Here is a 20,593-nt window from a genome sequence, read left to right as displayed (position 1 = left end):
GTTGTTTTATGTATGAGTTATATGGAGAGAAGCATCAACTCAGGGTGGGAAGACCCATTCTGATGATGTCTGTAATTCTGAAAACAGCTGTTCCTGTACCAACTAACAGAAAGAGAAGGAGTATTCAGTCCCCCTGTTCATAGCAAACATTTCCTTCATTGGGCATTCCATGTCCCTAAAGTTAGCTCCAAGTGTCCCCGAAGTTAGTTCTTAGCTTATTTCATGTTGATGATGCCATTGGGCATCGTTATGCAATGATGTACCCATAGAAATGGAAACCCACCCATTAGGCATCCGAGTCAGCTGCCAGCCTGACCCCACCTCGACCCCTGCACTCTAACATTCCCTGTTTATCAGGATTTCCAGGAGACATACGACCACCCAACTGCTGGCAATCAAAAAAGCCTCATAGATAGAATACAACCATTCCACCCTCAAAGCAGTGGGAAAAAATGAGGCAAATATTTGAAAAATTCCATTTCAAGAATGCTCTTTTCCTTGAAATTTCCATTTAAATTAAAAGTGATTTTTTTTTACCATGAATTATTCATATAATTTCGACAACTTTTGCGTAGGAAATATTGCATGGTCGAAGGAAACGGAGTGCATTCAGCACCAGTGAACAAATGTTAATCATGTCCTGCTGTGAAATTCACCACTGGATAGGAGGCTTTTCACTATGAAGAATGATCTGTATGTGTTTGGCTTTTGATGCAGAAGCCTCTTTCCCAGTGTAAACTCTGAAATAAAATCACTCAATGCCAGCAAATTACTCTTTCCCAGTGTAAACTCTGAAATAAAATCACTCATGCCACTCAATAACAGCAAGCCTGTTAACACAATAAGACCTTTCAGTGTTTTTCCATTACCTTGATCTCCAAGGAATTATCCACTAATAACACATATGTCCACTAGTAGATACTATTATCAATATAAAAATATCAACATTGTTAAAGAAAAAGTGCCAAGCTTGGCAACTGGGGTAAGTGTACACCGTATTGTATACGTTATTGAATATCAATAAAATCAATAAAAGAACAAAAGAACTGGAATTTATCTGAACCAGGAGAACAATATATGGTCCTAGGGCTTCTTTCAAGAAACCACATCATGTAAGTTTTTATTTCACATTATTATATTGATTGAGACCATTGCTTCTTTAAAATGCTTGAATGTGATAAGAGTTAGTAGAGACATTCTATTTGCCTCACACTGACCCTTGGGTTAAACATAAATGCCTAAGTGTACTCCAGTGAGGGTATCACTCATAAGCTACTTATCTAAACCCTGACACATTGCTTATGAAGTATGAGAAGAGGCATTTATCATATTGGAAGGAAGCAGAGGCCTTTTCTGTTTGTTTTATCATTTTGCACTTGTCTTTTGCAGGCTCTGAATAAATCAATTTTGTCTTTTTGGCCCTAGGGTTACAGTAACTGCAATGTGCAATATGGACTTCAGCCGATTTCCCTTGGACACGCAAACGTGCTCTCTTGAAATTGAAAGCTGTGAGTAGACTTGTCCCCAGGCATCAGCACACAGCTCCTGATAATTCTCAACACCTCTAACTCTCAGCTGCAGGAACAGTGTGTGTTCCTTATTCATGAGTAGACTTTTTTTTTTTTTTTTGAGACGGAGTCTCACACTGTCGCCTGGGCTGGAATGCAGTGGTGCAGTCTCTGCTCACTGCAACTTCTGCCTCCCAGGTTCAAGCAATTCTCCTGCCTCAGCCTCCCGAGTAGCTGGGATTACAGGCACCTACCACCATGCCTGGCTAATTTTTTGTACTTTTAGTAGAGACAGGGTTTCACTATGTTGGCCAGGCTGGTCTTGAACGCCTGACCTCGTGATCCACCTGCTGGGATTACAGGCGTGAGCCATCACGCCCGGCCTTCATGACTATACTTTTAAAGTAATGTGTTAGATTGAAGCTAGGTCTAGGGTAATTTTAAATATCAGGAACAAATTTGAAACTAAAACCTTCATTGCCATAACTGATCTTTTTAATGCCCTGTGGCAATGGTTTTAAACTTTGTTCTTTTGAATCAGGGTAATTGCTTGGGGAAGGGAAGTAGAGGACTAAGTGAATGTGGGTCTCCTTCCAAGCCCTTTGCCCAACACACACACACACACACACACACACACACACACACGAGTTCATCCAGAGAGCTTATTGCTCTTCTAAATGTAATTTCTGCTGAAGAAAGGATTTCCTGGCCAAAACAAGTTTGACAACAGTTGCTGTAGGGAACTGCCACTGTGAGTTCGTGTGTTGGTTGAGACGCTCAGGCACAACAAGGGATTTCAGGAAGCTTGCACACACACAGACGTCCTGGAAAAGCTGAAAACCAGGCGCTATGACACCACAGATGCAGTCAACAAAAGAAAAAATATGCAAATTGGACTACATGAAAATTGTCAATTTTGTGCATCAACATTATCAACAGAGTAAAAAGGCGACCCACAAATGGGAGAATATATTGACAAATCATCTATCTGATAAAGGATTGATATCCAGAATATAAAGAGAACAGCTAAAACTCAACAACAACAACAAAACAATCTGCTTAAAACAATGGACAAAAGACTTGAATAGACATTTCTCCAAAGAAGGTACACAAATGGCCAAGAAGCACATGAAAAGATGTTCAACATCACTAATCATTAGGAAAATGCAAACCAAAACTACAATGAGTTACACTAACTGGGATAAATACTGTCAACAAAACAGAAAACAATTCTGGGGAGGATGTGAACAAATTCGAACCCTTATCCTTTGTGGGTAGTAATGTATAATGGTGCAGCCACTGGGGAAAACAGCTCCTCAAAAAATTAAAACAATGGCTGGGCACGGTTGCTCACACCTGTAATCCCAGCACTGTGGGTGGCCGGGGTAAGAGGATCACTTGAGCCCAGAAGTTGAAGACCATTCTGGGCAACATAGCAAGACCCTGTCTCTACAAAAAATACAAAAATATGCCGGGCATGGTGGCTGGCACCTGTGGTCCCAGTTACTCGGGAGGCTGAGGCAGGAGAATCACTTGAGCCCAAGAGCCTGAGGCTGCAGTGAGCTATGATTGCACCACTGCAGTCCAGCCTAGGTGAGAAAGCAAGACACCTGTCTCTAAAAAAAAAAAAAAAAAAAAAAAAAAAATTAAAAACATATGATCCAGCAAATCCATTTCTGGGTAAATAACCAAAAGAATTGAAAGCAGGGTCTTGAAAAGGTACTTGTATACTCATATTTATAGCAGTTTTATTCACAATTGCTAAAACATGAAAACAACCCAAGTGTCTAACAACGGATGAATGGATACACAGAATGTAGTATCTGCATACAGTGGAAGAGTGTTCAGCCTTAAAAAACAAGGATTTCTGATACATGCTACAGCATGAATGAAACTTGAGGGCAGTATGCTAAGTGAAATCAGCCAATCACAAAAGACAAATACTGTATGATGTCACTTTTAAGAGGTACTTAGCGTAGTCAAAATTATAGAGACAGAAAGTAGAATGGTGGTTGCCAGAGGCTGGGAAGAGGGGAAACAGGGATGAGGCGTTATTGTTAAATGGGTATGGAGCTTCAGTTTGGGAAGATGAAAAGGGTTCCGGAGATGGATGGTGGTATGACCATCATAATGGTTGTATTTATGTAGTAATGTAGTACAACATAAATACTACATGAAAATTTTAAAATGCTGTGCATCAAAACATTATCAACAGAGTAAATGCAACCCACGAATGGGAGAATATACATTGGCAAATGATATATCCTACCATAAGAATGGTTTAATTTATGTAGTAATTTTCATGTAGTATAATTTTCATTATATTTATCATGCATCATAAATACAACACTAAGAATGTAGTGAAATACCACTGAAGTTACACTAAAGAAGGGTTAAGATGGTAAATTTTATGTTATGTGTATTTTAACATAACACAACACACACACACACACACAAACTCACACACACACCCCAGAAACCAGGCCACAGGAAGAGCCAGGCTGAGGCAGTATAAAATGATCCGCATGCATCTCTGTCCCTCTACATATCCGCTCCATTCTCCTCCCTGCCCAAACACTTTCTCTCACAGCGCAGTGGACACCCCTGTGACTCCTGCACTCCTCCTGAACGCTGGCACTCCCTGCAGTGTCAAAGCCCTAGTGAGGGTTCTCACTGGTCCAGGGCACTTTATCAGCCAGCCTGGGCTTGTAGCAGTGGATCAGGTGTCCCCTGGCTCCAACGCATCTGGGACCAAGGAGTGCAGGGATGTTGACATCACACACCGCTGGGGCCAAAGGGACAGCTGCGTAGGGCACTGAATGTGGGGAAAGGGTGTAATAAAACCCAGGACCAAGGGAGTGGCTACTTATTGCACAGTGGCTTTACCTCTGACTTGTCATTCAACCCTCACAAGACCCTGAAGAGCAGGTTATTATCATTATACAAAGGAGGGACAGAGCTCGGTGGCAGAGCCAGACTGAAATACTGAGTTCATTGTCTCCAGAACTTAGTTTTCCCCACTATGCCTGGACAGCTTCTGCCTCCATCTGGAATGTAGCCTTTTTTCAGGTTGTATCGGTCATGGCTCCACCAAATAAATAGAACCAGTAGGATATACAGAGTAGAGACTTATCGCAAGGAAGTGGCTAGCAGGATTGTGGGGGCTGGCTAAGAGTCCCACATCTGCAGGGCGGGCCATCAGGAGTGCAGGAGGGGCACTCTGGGGCAGGAGCAGATGCCGCAGGCCACAGGTGGGATTTCTTCTTCCAGGAAGCCTCAGCTCTGCTCCTAAGGCCTTTTACCTGATGGAATCAGGCCCACCCAGATTATCCAGGAAAATCCCCTTTAAAGTCCAGTGGTTGTAGATATTAATCACATCTACAAAACACTTTTACAGATTAGTATTTGATTGTATAATTGGATACCATAACCAAGCCAGGGTGACACATGAAACTGACCATCACACAGGTCAAGTGTTAGAAAACAGAAATAAAATAGTCCCAGGGACCCCTGGAAGGAACTGTTTACACATGAACAGGCTAGACTGGCAGTGCCATGAGGCTTCTCCTCAATTATGCTCAGACTGGAGGTAGGTTTGTTCACTTGGAGTTCACCGGAAGCAGGTGAGGGAAGGGGAAATGGTAGCACCAGAAAGGATGATGATGATCATGGATTCACTTCGACTTTACCCTGAGTAGGAGTAACTGGAGTCCTACAGAGAAGGGACTTGTTCCACTCCCGTCTCTTTATGGATCTTTTCTTGCTAAAATGCAGCCTTTATTACCTGATAGTGTTTACAGGTACTTGCCATCAATTGATGAGTCGCCACACTTTGAAAGAAGAAAGGAAAAGGCTAAATTACTCTCCATTTATAAGGCTGAGCCATGTGAAATTTTGCCAATATTTAACCATGTCTAACCTACAAAAATAGAATTTCATTTGATTTAACCTAATAAATGGCAGGCTGAATTGCAAGGTGAACCCTTTTGCAGGAATTATGAGCATTTGGGCTTGAGAACTTTGCTCTGATGACTTTTGGAAGAGTGGAGATAATTAGATTTGTCTTTTTGGATATTGTTTTGCTTTGTTTAGACTGTGGTTTGTTTTTCAAACTATCATATCACAATCCCAGTAGTCGGTGTGGGAGGTCAGGACACAGCATCTACATAGCCCCACAGATCATCCTGTCTTGCCACCACCTTGTGTCTGATGCTGGCCCCTGTCTTTTCAGATGCCTATACAGAAGATGACCTCATGCTGTACTGGAAAAAGGGCAACGACTCCTTAAAGACAGACGAACGGATCTCACTCTCTCAGTTCCTCATTCAAGAATTCCACACCACCACCAAACTGGCTTTCTACAGCAGCACAGGTAAGTGTAGAGTGAGGGCTGAGAGTCAGGGCAGGCTTCAGCTTGGTCTCCAAGGTTCACCCTCTATTATAGGAAAGGTTTGAATTAGTTGTCAAGTGAGCAGTGTCACTTATATTTGAAACTAAAGACAGAGGCTGGGTGCAGTGGCTCATGTCCCAGCACTTTGGGAGGCCAAGGTGGATGGATTGCTTGAGCTTAGGAGTTCAAGACAAGCCTGGCCAACATGGCAAAACCCCGTGTCTACTAAAAATACAAAAATTAGCCAAGTGTGGTGGCACACGCCTGTAGTCCCAGCTACCTGGAAGGCTGAGGTGGGAGATCCCTTGAGCCCTGGAGTCGGAGGTTACGGTGAGCCGAGATCACACCACTGCACTCCAGCCTGGGTGACAGAGTGAGACCCTGCCTCAAAAAAAAAAAAAAAAAGAAAAGAAAAGAAACTAAAGACAGAAATCCTAAGTGAAGTCTAGTAGGTAGCAAGCAGTGGGTGGAAGTGATTTTTTTGATACTACCAATGCATCAGAGTAATAACCTAAAAAAATTAGTAAGAACTTAAAACGTAAGCCACGTGAGTGGGTTTATTTGAGACAATCGCATTGCCAGCTTAGAAACTGGCATCTCAGCCGTGATATGCTGATCCGAGCCCCCTCCTTGACAGCAGGAAAGAAATACAATTCAGGTCTGCTGTTTTCAATTTACGTTCTCCCTGCTCCAGCCAGCCCCGTGGGGTCGCTCCACTCTTGACCAGTCTGCTCTTGCTATGCTGCTTGCACAGCCCCTCCTGGTGACTCTCTTCTAAGTCTCAGTGCAGGAACCACTGGTCAGTCCCCTGTGGACCCAGTTGTTCCTTTTTGAACCAAGGGTTGGGACAGGCTCACCCCCTCCTGTTGCCTGGGGGCATGCTCTTTGATCTTTCTCCTGGGAGCTTGCCTGCGCTAAATAGCTGAGGTTAACTTGCTTCATTTCTTGCCTTAAAAAAAAAAATAGGATTACAAGTGGGTTTTGATTACATCGATGAATTGTATAGTGGTGAAGTCTGGGAATTTTTTTTTTTTGAGACGGAGTCTCACTCTGTTGCCCAGGCTGGAGTGCAATGGCCAGGTCTGGGCTCACTGCAACCTCTGCCTCCTGGGTTCAAGCAATTCTCCTGCCTCAGCCTCCCGAGTAGCTGGGATTACAGGCACCCACCACCACGGCTGGCTAATTTTTGTACTTTTAGTAGAGATGGGGTTTCACCGTGCTGGCCAGGCTGGTCTTGAACTCTTGACCTCAAATGATTCACCCACCTCGGCCTCCCGAAGTGCTGGGATTATAGGCATGAACCACCGCGCCCAGCTGAAGTCTAGGATTTTAGTACATCTGTCGCCTGAGTGGTTGTACATTGTACCCAATGGGTAGTTTTTCATCCCTCACTCTCCTCCCAGCTTCCCCACTTCTGAGCCTCCAGTGTCCACTATACCACTCTGTATGCCTTTGTGTTCCCATAGCTTAGCTCCCACTTTTAAGTGAGAACATGTGGTATCTGCTTTTCAATTCCTGAGTTATTTCACCTAGAATAATGGCCTCCAGTTCCATCCGAGTTACTGCAAAAGACATTATTTCATCTTTTTTTTTTTTTTATGGAAGAGTTGGTATTCCATGGTGTATATATACCATAATCATTCATATCCATTCATCTGTTGATGGGCACTTAGGTTGATTCCATATCTTTGCAATTGTGAATTGTGCTTCGTGCCTCTTTTTTGACCAGTTACCTTTCAGGATGATTTCGCTCAAATCTTCATGCAGTTTCTATGGCTAGAACTTGCGCCATTGACTGCACAGGGAAGCACATTCTTTTTAAGTACCCCATGGTCTTTCTAATCTGTAAGAGGGAGCACCAACATAGCACTGCAACCCAGCACATATTATCTCCTGTATCCATCACCCCAAAGTATTGGTTCCTTGGAGGAAAGCTGTTCTTTTGACCCTCAGCATTCTGACAGTCCCTCTGCAGTAGCTTGCTGGTAACCAGAGGCATGTCCCATGCATTATAATGACCCAGGGTGCCAAGTTTCCAAGTTCATATTGCCAAGTCCCCATCCATTTTATTTTTAGTCCTGGGCATCTCACACATATAAGGCCTTTTCCTTTTTTTTTGTTTTTTCCATCATCCTCCCTTTCTCTTCGACTCCTCCATGTATATGTTTTCCTTGTAAGGACACAAAAGAAGAGCTAAAATGTAGCTGGACCTGTGATTGTTCACTGTGTTCCTAAATACAATGTTGTGTTTAACTTTCTTTTTTAACTTAAAGCACATTTCTCCCCATAAAGAAATCTAAGGAGATTGTTTAAATCAGTGCTTCTCAAACTTTGAAGTACATATGAACTATGAACAAATAATATATATATAATATTTTATAATATATATATATGTGTTTTTTTTTTTTCCTAATAGAGAAAGGGTCTCACTCTGTGGCTCAGGCTGGAGTGCAGTGGGCGATCATAGCTCACTGTAACCTTGAACTTCTGAGCTCAAGCGATCCTCCTGCCTTGGCCTCCCAAAGTGCTAGGATTACAGGCATAAGCCACCATGCCCAGCCGAGAATATTGTTAAATGGACATCCAATTAAGTAGGTTTGGGGTGGGGCCCAGGTACCTTCATTTATAACAAGCTCCCAGGTGATGATGAGGTTGCTGAACCCTAGACCAGGTAATGAGAGTAACAGGAGTTTAGATGACCCAGGCATGATGGTAGTTCATACCTGTAATCTCAGCATTTTGGGAGGCTGAAGTGGGTGGATCACTTGAAGCCAGGAGTTCGAGACCAGCCTGGTGAACATAGCAAGACGCAGTCTCTACCAAAAAAATTTAAAAATCAGCTGGGTGTAGTGGTACCAGCTACTTGGGAGGCTGAGGTGGGAGGATTGCTTGCACCCAGGAGTTCGAGGCTGCTGTGAGCCAAGATTGCACCACTGCACTCCAGCCTGGTGACAGAGTGATACCCTGTCTTAAAAAAAGAAAAAAGTTTAAATGATCTTTTCAAGGGATTCCCTTTGTAAATAGGACAACGGCCAAAGGTTTCTTGAGATAGATTCACCGAGGTGGTATGTGTTACTATATAATCACTTTGTTCCATGATTTCTCTCACTTTCACCTTATAAAGACATGGTAAGAGTCCATTGGAGTGTCTAAGGCACTTAACGATTTCCTGAATAAAATGTGTTTTATGAAGGAGCCATGATGTGTACTGTCTTTTATTCCTGTGTCCCCCAGGCTGGTACAACCGTCTGTACATTAATTTCACATTGCGTCGCCACATCTTCTTCTTCTTGCTCCAAACTTATTTCCCTGCTACCCTGATGGTCATGCTGTCCTGGGTGTCCTTCTGGATCGACCGCAGAGCCGTGCCTGCCAGAGTCCCCTTAGGTAAGGAATATCTCAAGTGCATATTCCAAGCATCTGCAAATATAGGTATTAACAATTCCTTCCAGATAAAACCATTCTTTTCAAATTGATTCGATATCCCTTTTGGCGTTATGACTTGGAAAAACTCAAGAGTTATTTATTTATAGTTAAAATCCTGTAATTAGGAATCTATGTAACAAAATGCTTTCCAGGACTCTGCAGGTGCCCATCCAAACAGCCCACCTTTAGTCTTGTCGAAGCCGTGTTCCAGAGTGGGTGAGCCTGGTCTTTAGGTGCCTTCTTTGCTCACTTGCAAAATGAATCATATCCTACAACAGTGTTTCTCAAATGGTAGCTCAAGGGATCTTTGTGATAGAATCTCTGTGGGAAACTGTTAAAAATGAAGGGTCCTGGGTCTCATCTGCATCTATAGAATGAGAGTCTCTGAGGGAGGACCAGGAACCTGCATTTTTAACAAGCTCTCCCAGTAATTATTCTGTGTCCTCAAGTCTGAGAATCCCTTCTCTATAAGCATTCCGCTTACGGCTATTTGCCATCAGCTCTTTTTCTCACCTTAAAGATTATACCCATTTAGACACACCACCATTGCTCAGACAGTTCAGGGGCTGCAGGGGAGAATGCGACCCGCCAGGTTTTAGTGAAACTGGATTGGAGCTGGCCCTTAAGATGACCCCAATCCCCAGTGATTTGATGTTTGCCAAACAAATGTCCTGAGCTTAATTTGAAATCCTGGGCAAATTTCCATGGACAGATGCCTTGTCCTCTAACAGTTGTTCCATAGCCTGAACAGTTACTGTGCTAAATAGATAAACACTCTAGTTTTAAAATCTGATTCCCATAAATGAAGTTAACGTTGTCATCCTTGGTGAAATTGACCCATAAGTCCTCAAGTGGACAATGCTGAATGGGCAGCTAGGTCCAGCATGGTGGTGGCTGCTGGGGGTGCCCTGACAGCTGTCGACACAGGCCCAGGACAACAGGACTGCACACCAAGAGCCACGACATGATATTAAAATAAACCCCATGGGCCTTTTCCCCTTGATGGAGCAGTAGTTATAAGAAACGTATATACCTGTCCATATATGCAACCTCTTATTTTGTAAAAATTGAATTGAAATAAATGTTTTAATGCCAAAATGTCTAGGGTTCTTTGCAGAAGAATAGTAACACAGATGCTACAATGAATACACAGGGTATGCAGAGGGGTGAAAGGGTAGGGAAGCAGGGGGAGAGGAACAGGAAAAGCTTCATGAAAAGCTAAATCTTGAAAGATGTGTAGGTGTTTGCTAGACAGTGGAGCAGGGATGGAGACATTCTAGGTTGAGGGAGCAGCAGGGGCTAATGAGCAGAGGCATGAAACCATCCCGTGTTTGGTGAAAGACAAGCAAACACTTGTTTCTCATTCTTTTGTTTGCAGGTATCACAACGGTGCTAACCATGTCCACCATCATCACGGGCGTGAACGCTTCCATGCCACGCGTCTCCTACATCAAGGCCGTGGACATCTACCTCTGGGTCAGCTTTGTGTTCGTGTTCCTCTCGGTGCTGGAGTACGCGGCCGTCAACTACCTGACCACTGTGCAGGAGAGGAAGGAACAGAAGCTGCGGGAGAAGGTGACTTTACCATGCACTTATAGTGTCTGGTCAGGATGGAGCTTGATCTAGCTCTGGAACCTCAGGCAGGGCAGACCTTCTCTGTAAAGCAAGGTCATGATACCCTCTCCTGTGCCTACTTCACAGGGTTGTTGTGAAGAGCAAACAAATTGGTGTATTTCAAGTCATTGTGAAATTTACTTTGGGTGACATCTTTCATTCATTGAAACATTTATTTTGCACCTACCACATACTTGGACCAGGTCTTAGTTAAGTGTTAGGGAACATCTTGGTGATGTTCATAGTTTAGTGAGGGAATCCCAGGAGAAAAATGAATGACGATTTAACATAGTGGAACAAATTATTTATGAACATAAAGGTGTAATAAAAGAACTGTCCAGGGAAGAACATTTCTCATTCTAGGAAATCTTCCTTCATGTGTAACCTCATATGCATCCTCCACCTTTTCCCAGGTTATCTTTCCTCTCACCTGACTCTGCTTTCCTCCTCCAGTGTGCAGCTCAATTGTTATCTCCCCCAGCAAACTCTAACCATGTTACAGTAATCTATCCCCACAATGCCAATCCCCATCCCCATGACAAATGCATATGTTAATGCACACACTTGTAATTATGTGATCTGTAAACATTTTTATCAAGGGCTCATAACAGCTTATGATCTCATGGAGAACAGGGTGATCTATGAATCATGAGCATTCTTGTTGGTCTTTGGTATGGCATTGTGATATTTTCTAAGAGTCAGTATGTAGATTTTAGATCAGCAAAAATGGATACCAGGCCGGGTGCAGTGGCTCACGCCTGTAATCCCAGCACTTTGGGAGGCCGAGGCAGGTGGATCACCTGAGATCAGGAGTTTGAGACCAGTCTGGCCAACATGATGAAACCTCGTCTCTACTAAAAATAAAACAATTAGCCTGGTGTGGTGGTGTGCATCTGTAATCCTAGCTACTTGGGAGGCTAAGGCAGGAGAATCACTTGAACCCCAGAGGCAGAGGTTGCAGTGAGCTGAGATTGATCGTGCCATTGCACTCCAGCCTGGGCGATGAGCAAAACTCAAGTCCCCCCCCCAAAAAAAAACAAAAACAAAAACAGGATACCTACCCTTTTCCCAAACTGGGAATACCAGAAACCAGGCAACACCCCTCCACTATGCAGTTCCTTTTGAAGGGCTTCTGAGAGATGATGCTGAGCTCACACCCCAACGTGTGTTTACTGTGTTTGCAGCTTCCCTGCACCAGCGGATTACCTCCGCCCCGCACTGTGATGCTGGACGGCAACTACAGTGATGGGGAGGTGAACGACCTGGACAACTACATGCCAGAGAATGGAGAGAAGCCCGACAGGATGATGGTGCAGCTGACCCTGGCCTCAGAGAGGAGCTCCCCACAGAGGAAAAGTCAGAGAAGCAGCTACGTGAGCATGAGAATCGACACCCACGCCATTGATAAATACTCCAGGATCATCTTTCCAGCGGCATACATTTTATTCAATTTAATATACTGGTCTATTTTCTCCTAGATGCTTGTAATTCTATAAATTTCACATTTCCATGGCATGCACTACAGAAATAACTGTATAATGAAAAAGTATTTAAGGATATGGTTAAAAAAAAATCCCAGGACCCACCCATGTTTTCACTATCCCTTCTGCAGCTTTCCAAAGCTACATTGACAAGACACTTACTGGTTTAATTTGCACTTATTAACCATCTGTTGAATACACAGTATTATATTAGGTGCTGCAGGAATACGACACTGTAGCGACTGATGTTAGTTGTTACCCAGATCCCCTGGAAAAGCACACTACCAGTGTTGTGGGCACATTTAGTTCCACCCATTAGACCCTTGATGCTATTCACATGAATAATTTATTTTCCTCGAGTGTCATTGCATTCTTCAGGCTAGGTGGACTTGGAAGCACCTAAAGGCCATTTGCATGAAATTCACATGCACCTAAATCCTCACTTTGACAGAAACTCATGCTTCAGTTTATAACCTATTACCTATTTTGTATGCAACTCCACCTCCGCATGTTTATTTTAATAAAAGGCAATGATAATATTCACATTATTTTTCTTTATATGCTGTGGTTCACAGGTTTTACCCCTTCACAAGAAAAGCTCTTTAGATTGGCGCAATTGCTTCTGATTTTGGTGAAATTTTCCCTGGTAGGGAAACTTTGAAGATAAGAGTACACACATGCATTTTGTCTGTTGTGTCATAGAGGTAACTAGGCTAGAAAATTTGTGTTTAAATGTTCCCTATTTTATATAATCACCACTTCATGTATGTTCTTCTTGGAGCATGTCCTTGTTCAAAGAGAAGTCCTTTCTCAGTGAAGTGATATCTTCACTGAGGAACTTGGATAGAGAATGATTGCTTCTGCATAAACATTTCAAGGAAATACATAATTTGGGACTACTTGTAACTCATTAGAATGAGAAATACTCACATGGTTTCTTAAGAGAAAAAGAACATCAGAAAGCAAAATAAATGGGAAGACATCACTGGACATCTGCATTTATACTTGAAATACCAGCATTTTCTATGGACCAGAAAACTGCCATCACCTAGACCACACAGCCCAGATACCAGGCAGAAGGATGGCCCAATGGCAACTGATGTCAGGGCATGGGGTAAAGGAGAGAGTTCTAATTTGATGTATCATTTAAAAACAGTTATTTATATTATATATCTACTATATAGATCAACCCCCACCAAACTTACCCAAACAGCATTTGTTTTATTTGAAACTCACTTTAATAAAGTGAATTATATACACAATAATGTCATTTTCATTTCAAAGTTAATTTGACTCATCACCAATACTAAATATTATGATATTTCTACATATGCAGGACTATATTCTAATTTGAAAAAACCTATTTGCATAAACCCTAATTACAATGTAATCTCCCATTATCTCCAATGAAAACTCACCAAAAGAAAGTTTTTTGGCAAGCTTGAATAAACTTAAAGGGATTTAGATGAAATAGTTAAATGTTAACTATTTAAATTTTGTATTCTCATTTTACTTTTTTGAGACAGGGTCTCACTCTGTCACCCAGGCTGTAGTGCAGTGGTGCCATCTCAGCTCACTGCAACCTCTACCTCCCAGGCTCAAGTGATTCTCCCACCTCAGCCTCCTGCGTAGCTCGGGCTACAGGGATGCTCCACCACACTCAGCTAATTTTTTTAAGTTTTTGTAGAGACAAGGTCTCATTATATTGCCCAGGCTGGTCTCAAACTCCTGAGCTTAATCAGTCCTCCCACCTCAGCCTCCTAAAGTGCTGGGGAAAAGGGCATGAGCCGTCGTGCCTGACCCCTAAATGTTAACTTTTGATATTTAAAAATGTTATTTTAAAAACACTGGTTTTTTCCATGATAATTTTATAGAACAATTGCAATCAAACTCTTTACAAACATCTTTGCTGCTGTCTTCTTCCTCATGATCACTAGGGCCACTGTGAGTGAGCTGGAATGTATCCAGGGCACACCATCTGAACTTCCATCTATTTGTTTGGGATACTCCACCATTTGAAGCAACCTATGGGATACTCTTATTAGTGTGCTAAAGTTGCGATAGCGAAGTACCACAGACTGGATGGCTTAAACAACAGAAATTTATTTTCTCACAGTTTTGGAGGCTGAAGTCCAAGACCAAGGTGTTGGCAGGCTTGGTTTCCCTGGAAGATTCTCTCCCTGGCTTGTAGATGGCCATCTTTCCACTGTGTCTCCACATGGTCTTTCCTCGGTAATGTGTGTGTCCTAATTTCTTCTTCTTATAAAGACAGTGGTCATATTGGAATAGGGCCCATGCCAATGACCTGATTTAACCTTAATTACCTTTGTAAAGGCCTATCTTCAAATACAGCTATGTTGGGAATTAGGGCTTCAATATATGAATTTGGGGCCCATAGGGAGACACAATTCATTCAATAACAGATGCCAATGGAAATTATCAATTTGCTTAATAGTATATCTAATGCATCTTTTAGATGTTTATTCTTGATTTTTGCAACACAACACATGCAGCATTGTTTTTTAAAGTTAAAATTTAAAGACTTATTTACATTGACAGTCACACAGTGATTGTGAGGAATCAGTGATTAAATTCATATTAAATGTCTTTGCTATCTTTTCTGGCAATTCCCGGTGACCATGATGAGTATCTAAAACTAGTATTAATTGAATAATTTCCATGCTAATGTGTTTTCTTAAGGCATTACTTTTCTGTCAAAGTTATGTAATTGACAGAGAGCTCTGTAGTATGACTTCGTAAGGACCCAAATATAAAGCAACTCCCTCTTTTTTGAAGGATAATTTTGGAGAAAATCACATAATGTGTCTGAGCATCTATAGTACTTAATACATTTTGCTGGCATGAATAGGAAGATGTGGTTAATAATATTGTCTGGTTAATGGGCAGATACCATGTGGCCATATTGAATATTTTTCTTAATTTTAAAAATTTTTTATAGAGACAAGATCTCACTATGTTGCCCAGTCTGGTCTCAAGCAAACTCCTGATCTCAAGCAGTCTTTCTCTGCCTCGGCCACTGTGCCTGGCTTGAATAATTAATTTTTAAAGAGTTAAAATGTATTTGACTAAAACTATATCAAACATAATGTATTCTCTGCCTGGTAGTTCAGAAGGCGCTGTAGGATTCTGAAGGATTTTTATCACTGTGATAGAATGTAGGCATCATCCAGATGTGCGGAAGGATTATAGGCAGTAGAGAACTGGAGTTTCAATATTGTTTAGTTGCTTTCATAATTGATACTTTATAGGGAAGGGTGGTGATGCTAAATCTTAGAATAAAAAATGGCTTATATTTCAGTGACAATGAAACCTCACATTTGTAAATCCAGTTTTACAAAAAATACTTTCACATTCTGTTTCATTTGAACCTGAATGAGGAAATTCTAAAGGCCGAGAGAGGCTGATGGAATAACATGCAGATAACATGGTTAATAAGTGAAAGACTCTTTTTTTTTGAGGCCGAGTTTCACTCTTGTTGTCCAGACTGGAGTGCAGTGGCGCAATCTCGGCTCACTGCAACCTCCACCTCCCAGGCTCAAGCAATTCTCCTGCCTCAGCCTCCCGAGTAGCTGGGATTACAGGCACACACCGCTATGGCTGGCTAATTTTTTTTGTTATTTTTTAGTAGAGATGGGGTTTCACCATGTTGGCCAGGCTGGTCTTGAACTCCTGACCTCAAGTGATCCATCCACCTCAGCCTCCCAAGGTGCTGGGATTACAGGCATGAGCCACCTTGCCTGGCCTTTTTTTTTTAGACAGAGTTTTGCTCTGTCACCCAGGCTGGCGTGCGGTGGCATGATCTCAGCTCACTGCAACCTCTGCCTCCTGGGTTCAAGTGAATCTCCTGCCTCAGCCTCCCAAGTAGCTGGGATTACAGGCACCTGCCACTGTGCCTGGCTAACTTTTGTATTTTTAGTAGAGATGGGGTTTCGCCGTGTTGGCCAGCCTGGTCTTGAACTCCTGACCTCAGGTGATCCACCCGCCTCGGCCTCCCAAAGTGCTGGGATTACAGGCATGAGCCACCACGCCCAGCCTCAATGCACCTATTTTTAATTGAGATAATTACAATTAGGTTCTTGTAACTCATAGTATCCCCAGAGCGGCACTGGCATTACCTTGGAACATATCAGTGAAGCAGACTCTCAGGCCCTATCCCAGACCCACTCAACTAAAACCTGTAGTTTAACAAGATCCCCAGGTGATTCATATACACATTCAAGTTAGCAAAGCTCTAAACCAGGTTCTCATATCCATACACCTTTGTCATTCATAGAAAGTGATGAGTGTTGCATCTACGCATTTGACAACTTATTCCATATTGAGCGTTTATTATATGTGCTAAGCACTGTGTTAAGAGCTATAGCTGATCTATTGATCTCAAAGAAACTGTTAAACTATCCCCCTAGGGTCTGCACCTTCAAACACCAAGCTTTTTTTTTTTTTTTTCTCCTAATTTTTAACTTTTATTTTTCTTGAGACAGAGTCTTGTTCTGTCACCCAGGCTGGAGTGCAGTGGTGCCATCTTGGCTCACTGCAACCTCCACCTCCCAGGTTCAAGCGATTCTCCTGCCTCAGCCTCCTGAGTAGCTGAGATTATAGGTGCACACCACCATGCCCAGCTAATTTTTGTTTTTTTTGATATAGATGGGGTTTCACCATGTTGGCCAGGCTGGTCTCAAACTCCTGACCTCAGATGATCCGCCTGCCTTGGCCTCCCAAAGTGCTGGGATTATAGGCATAAGCCACTGTGCCCGGCAGAAGCCTAGCTTCAAAGAACACAACTGCCTCTTCAAAACAGGAAGAAATGTTTGTTCAGGAATATTTTTAAAAAATATTCCTCTACCACAAAGCTCAGTTAATTTTTTTTTTAATTCTGATGGAGTATGAATCTGAGTTACCTAGGATTTAAGTGTTGACTTTTTTTCCTTTTTTGGCAGTGGGGTAACCTCTAAAGTTCACCAAGTTTTAGAAGGTGGAAAAGATTAATTTTTTTCTTTTCCAAAACACAGCATTATCTTTTTACTAAAAACTCCACATTTTGCAGCCATTATAATAATTCCATACTATGGATATACAATTCAATCTTTCCCCTAGTATTGAAAGAAATAATATTGTGATGAATACTCCTTATATTCCTATCACAGACTATTTCCTTACATTAACAATGAGCATATAGAATGAGGTTGATTTGAGATCAATTTTCTTTATTATATTACAGTAGTACAACTCTAGGTCCCTAGCTTTTTAAGACTTAAAAAAATCAGGAAAAGGTATTAAACTGTACCTTAGTGATATTTGATTGTATGAACAGTAACCCACTCAAACTAGCTTTAGAAAGAAATAGAATACAGGGGAATGTCATGGGCAGGAAATAAAATGAAGTGCAGCTGGGGCTCACTGGAAAGATTTCAGACAGCTGCCCTTTCTAAGCAATATAGTACTTTACTTCTTGCTGGACTATTGCTTTATTCATAAGATTGGACTTCTCACAGCCATAAAAAAGAATGAAATCATGTCCTTTGCAGCAACATGGATGGAGCTGGAGGCCATTATCCTCACAGAAACAGAAGACATAAACCGAAAATAAGTATCTCATGTTCTCACTTATAAGTAGGAGCTAAACAAAAGGTACACATGGACATAAAGATGAGACAATAGATTCTGGGAACTCCAAAAGGGGGGTGGGGAGGGAGGAGGATGAGAGTTGAAAAATTACCTATTGGATATAACGTCCATTGGACATTGTAGGTACTATGTATTGCATGTATACATGTATGCATGTTACATGTAATACCCATGTAACAAGAATATGTACCCTCTGAATCTAAAAAAAAAGTCCCACTTCCCTGGATTGTATTATTGAAACCATGTTTGCAAGAATTATAAGTGAGAAAATTATGACAGTGAAAGAGATCTGACCTGACTGACTCCATCTTGCTTCTAACCTCCAAACTGCCCTTGTTCATTCCTGGGTGTAGGCCTGACTAACTTTGGGAGGAACTTTGAAACAACTTTGGGAGTTTAACTTTGAAACAAAGATAACAACCCGTTCCCAAACAAACCCCCTTCTTGCCTGAGGACCAGGCTGCCTTTGTTAAGACTAACAAATTAGCCACAAGATTAGAAATTATGGTTTAGGAGTCATTGTAACCAGAGGCCACAAGATCCTGAACCTCCCTAACTGTTCCTAGGGATAACATCACTATAGCAAAACCTAAGATCAGTGCTTGAGGTATTCTTCAGAGCCCCATTCTGATGCACCAGCTGGAGCCACCCAGACCCATAATCTGGCCCAACCAGCTCTGTGATCCCACACAGGAACAGAATTCAGCAAGAACCCACTCGGGCCCCACTGTGATTGCATCTCCGACCTGACCAATCAGCACTCACCACCCTGACCCCCAACCTGCCAAATTAGCCTTAAAAAACCCCAGTCTCCAGATTTTCAGGGAGACTAATTTGAGTATTAAATCTCTGTTCACCCGTTTAGCCTAGCTCTGTGTAAATTAAACTCTTTCTCTATTGCAACTCCCATCTTGATAAATCAGCTCTATCTGGGCAGTGGGCAAGGAGAACCTATTGGGCGATTACATTATCAGCTACTTGATTTAAATGATGTAATTATATTATTAAAATTATTCTGTTAAAAAAATTAGACTTCTCTGACATTCAGCTACAGGATTATTGACCTCAAAATTCCAGGGCTCATCATCATCAGTGGAACTTTAGGCCAGGAGAATTTAGAAAGTGCAGAGGGGGCCAGGAACAGTGACTCACATCTGAAATCCCAGCACTTTGGGAGGCTGAGGCAGGAGGACTGCTTGAGCCCAGGAGTTCAAGACCAGCCTGGGCAATATAGTAAGATCCCCATCTCTACAAATTTTTTTTAAAAATTAGCCAGGCGTGGTGGTGCACACCTGGAGCCCCAGCTACTCCAGAGGCTGAGGTGGCAGGATCACTTGAGCCCAGGAGGTTGAAGCTGCACTGAGCCCTGATTACGCCACAACACTCCAGCCCGGGTGACCTAGTGAGACCCTTTCTCAAAATAAACAAACAAAAAATAAGAAACATTATAAAAAAGGAAAGTAGCAGAGGGTAGGTGGGGGGTAGTGGCAACATCAGAAGCTGGGAAGCATAGACTCAAATCTGCTTGGAGAAAATGCTTAATCATGGTTGTAATCTCTTTCTGCCTGGGATTTTCTTTTTTCTTTTTGAGATGGAGTCTCGCTCTGTTGCTCAGGCTGGAGTGCACTGGCACAATCTTGGCTCACTGCAACCTCTGGCTCCCAGGTTCAAGAGATTCTCCTGCCTCAGCCTCCTGAGTAGCTGGGACTACTGCACTACCACGCCCGGCTAATTTTTGTATTTTTAGTAGAGACAGGGTTTCACCATGTTGGCCAAGCTGGTCTCAAACTCCTACCTCAGGTGATCCACCCACCTTGGCCTCCCAAAGTTCTGGGATTACAGGCATGAGCCACCACACCCAGCCTGGATTTTCTACTATAAACTATTCTTATATATTTTTACAAGGGACCTTTTTTCTTAAAGAACACACAACCCACCTATAAGCCTTCAAAAACTATGGCAAGCACACCAAATAGGTGCTGTGAGTAACTGCTCCATATCTGAAGAAACGTCATGGCTCAACAATCATTTACCGCCACACACGTTCAGAGATAACGGGACTTGGATATTAGTTTAAAGCATTAGGTTTCAACTGCATCTGAGTTCACTTCTTCCTGGCATCCTATCCTCATTGCTCTCAGGCAATGAGGAAACTTTCATTCATTCATTCATTCGAGACAGAATCTCAACTGTTGTTGGCCCAGGCTGGGGTGCAATGGTGTGTTCTCGGCTCACTGCAACCTCTGCCACCCGGATTCCAGCAATTCTCCTGCCTCAGCCTCCTGAGTAGCTGAGATTACAGGTGCCCACCACCACATCCGGCTAATTTTTGTATTTTTTTAGTAGAAACAGGGTTTCACCATGTTGGCCAGGTTGGTCTCGAACTCCTGACCTCAGGTGATCCACCCACCTTGGCCTCCCAAAGTGCCAGATTACAAGCGTGAGCCACCGTGCCCAGCCCAATGAGCAAACTCTTAACTATTTATACTCAAGGATTTTTATTCAGCTTCTAATTAAACTCTTTAAGG

General features: G+C 42.4%; 1 protein-coding gene across 2 annotated transcripts in view; it reads left to right on the top strand.

Moving 5' to 3' along the window:
- The window catches only part of GABRR1 (gamma-aminobutyric acid type A receptor subunit rho1), a 40,471-nt gene extending 26,790 nt beyond the window's left edge, over window positions 1–13,681 (top strand). For both annotated transcript variants that reach the window (XM_024248677.2, XM_009242083.3), the window contains 5 exons: window positions 1,426–1,508; window positions 5,740–5,880; window positions 9,133–9,285; window positions 10,703–10,899; window positions 12,123–13,681. In XM_024248677.2, the coding sequence (XP_024104445.1) occupies window positions 1,426–1,508; window positions 5,740–5,880; window positions 9,133–9,285; window positions 10,703–10,899; window positions 12,123–12,416 (868 nt within the window). In that variant the 3' untranslated portion in view covers window positions 12,417–13,681. The remainder of the gene's footprint in view (window positions 1–1,425; window positions 1,509–5,739; window positions 5,881–9,132; window positions 9,286–10,702; window positions 10,900–12,122) is intronic.
- Window positions 13,682–20,593: the final 6,912 nt, after the last annotated feature.

This window comes from Pongo abelii, chromosome 5 (assembly GCF_028885655.2).
Source record: "Pongo abelii isolate AG06213 chromosome 5, NHGRI_mPonAbe1-v2.0_pri, whole genome shotgun sequence".
NCBI lineage: Eukaryota > Metazoa > Chordata > Mammalia > Primates > Hominidae > Pongo > Pongo abelii.
The sequence above is the reverse complement of the archived record's forward strand: the minus strand, read 5'-3'. Positions and strand labels throughout refer to the sequence as shown.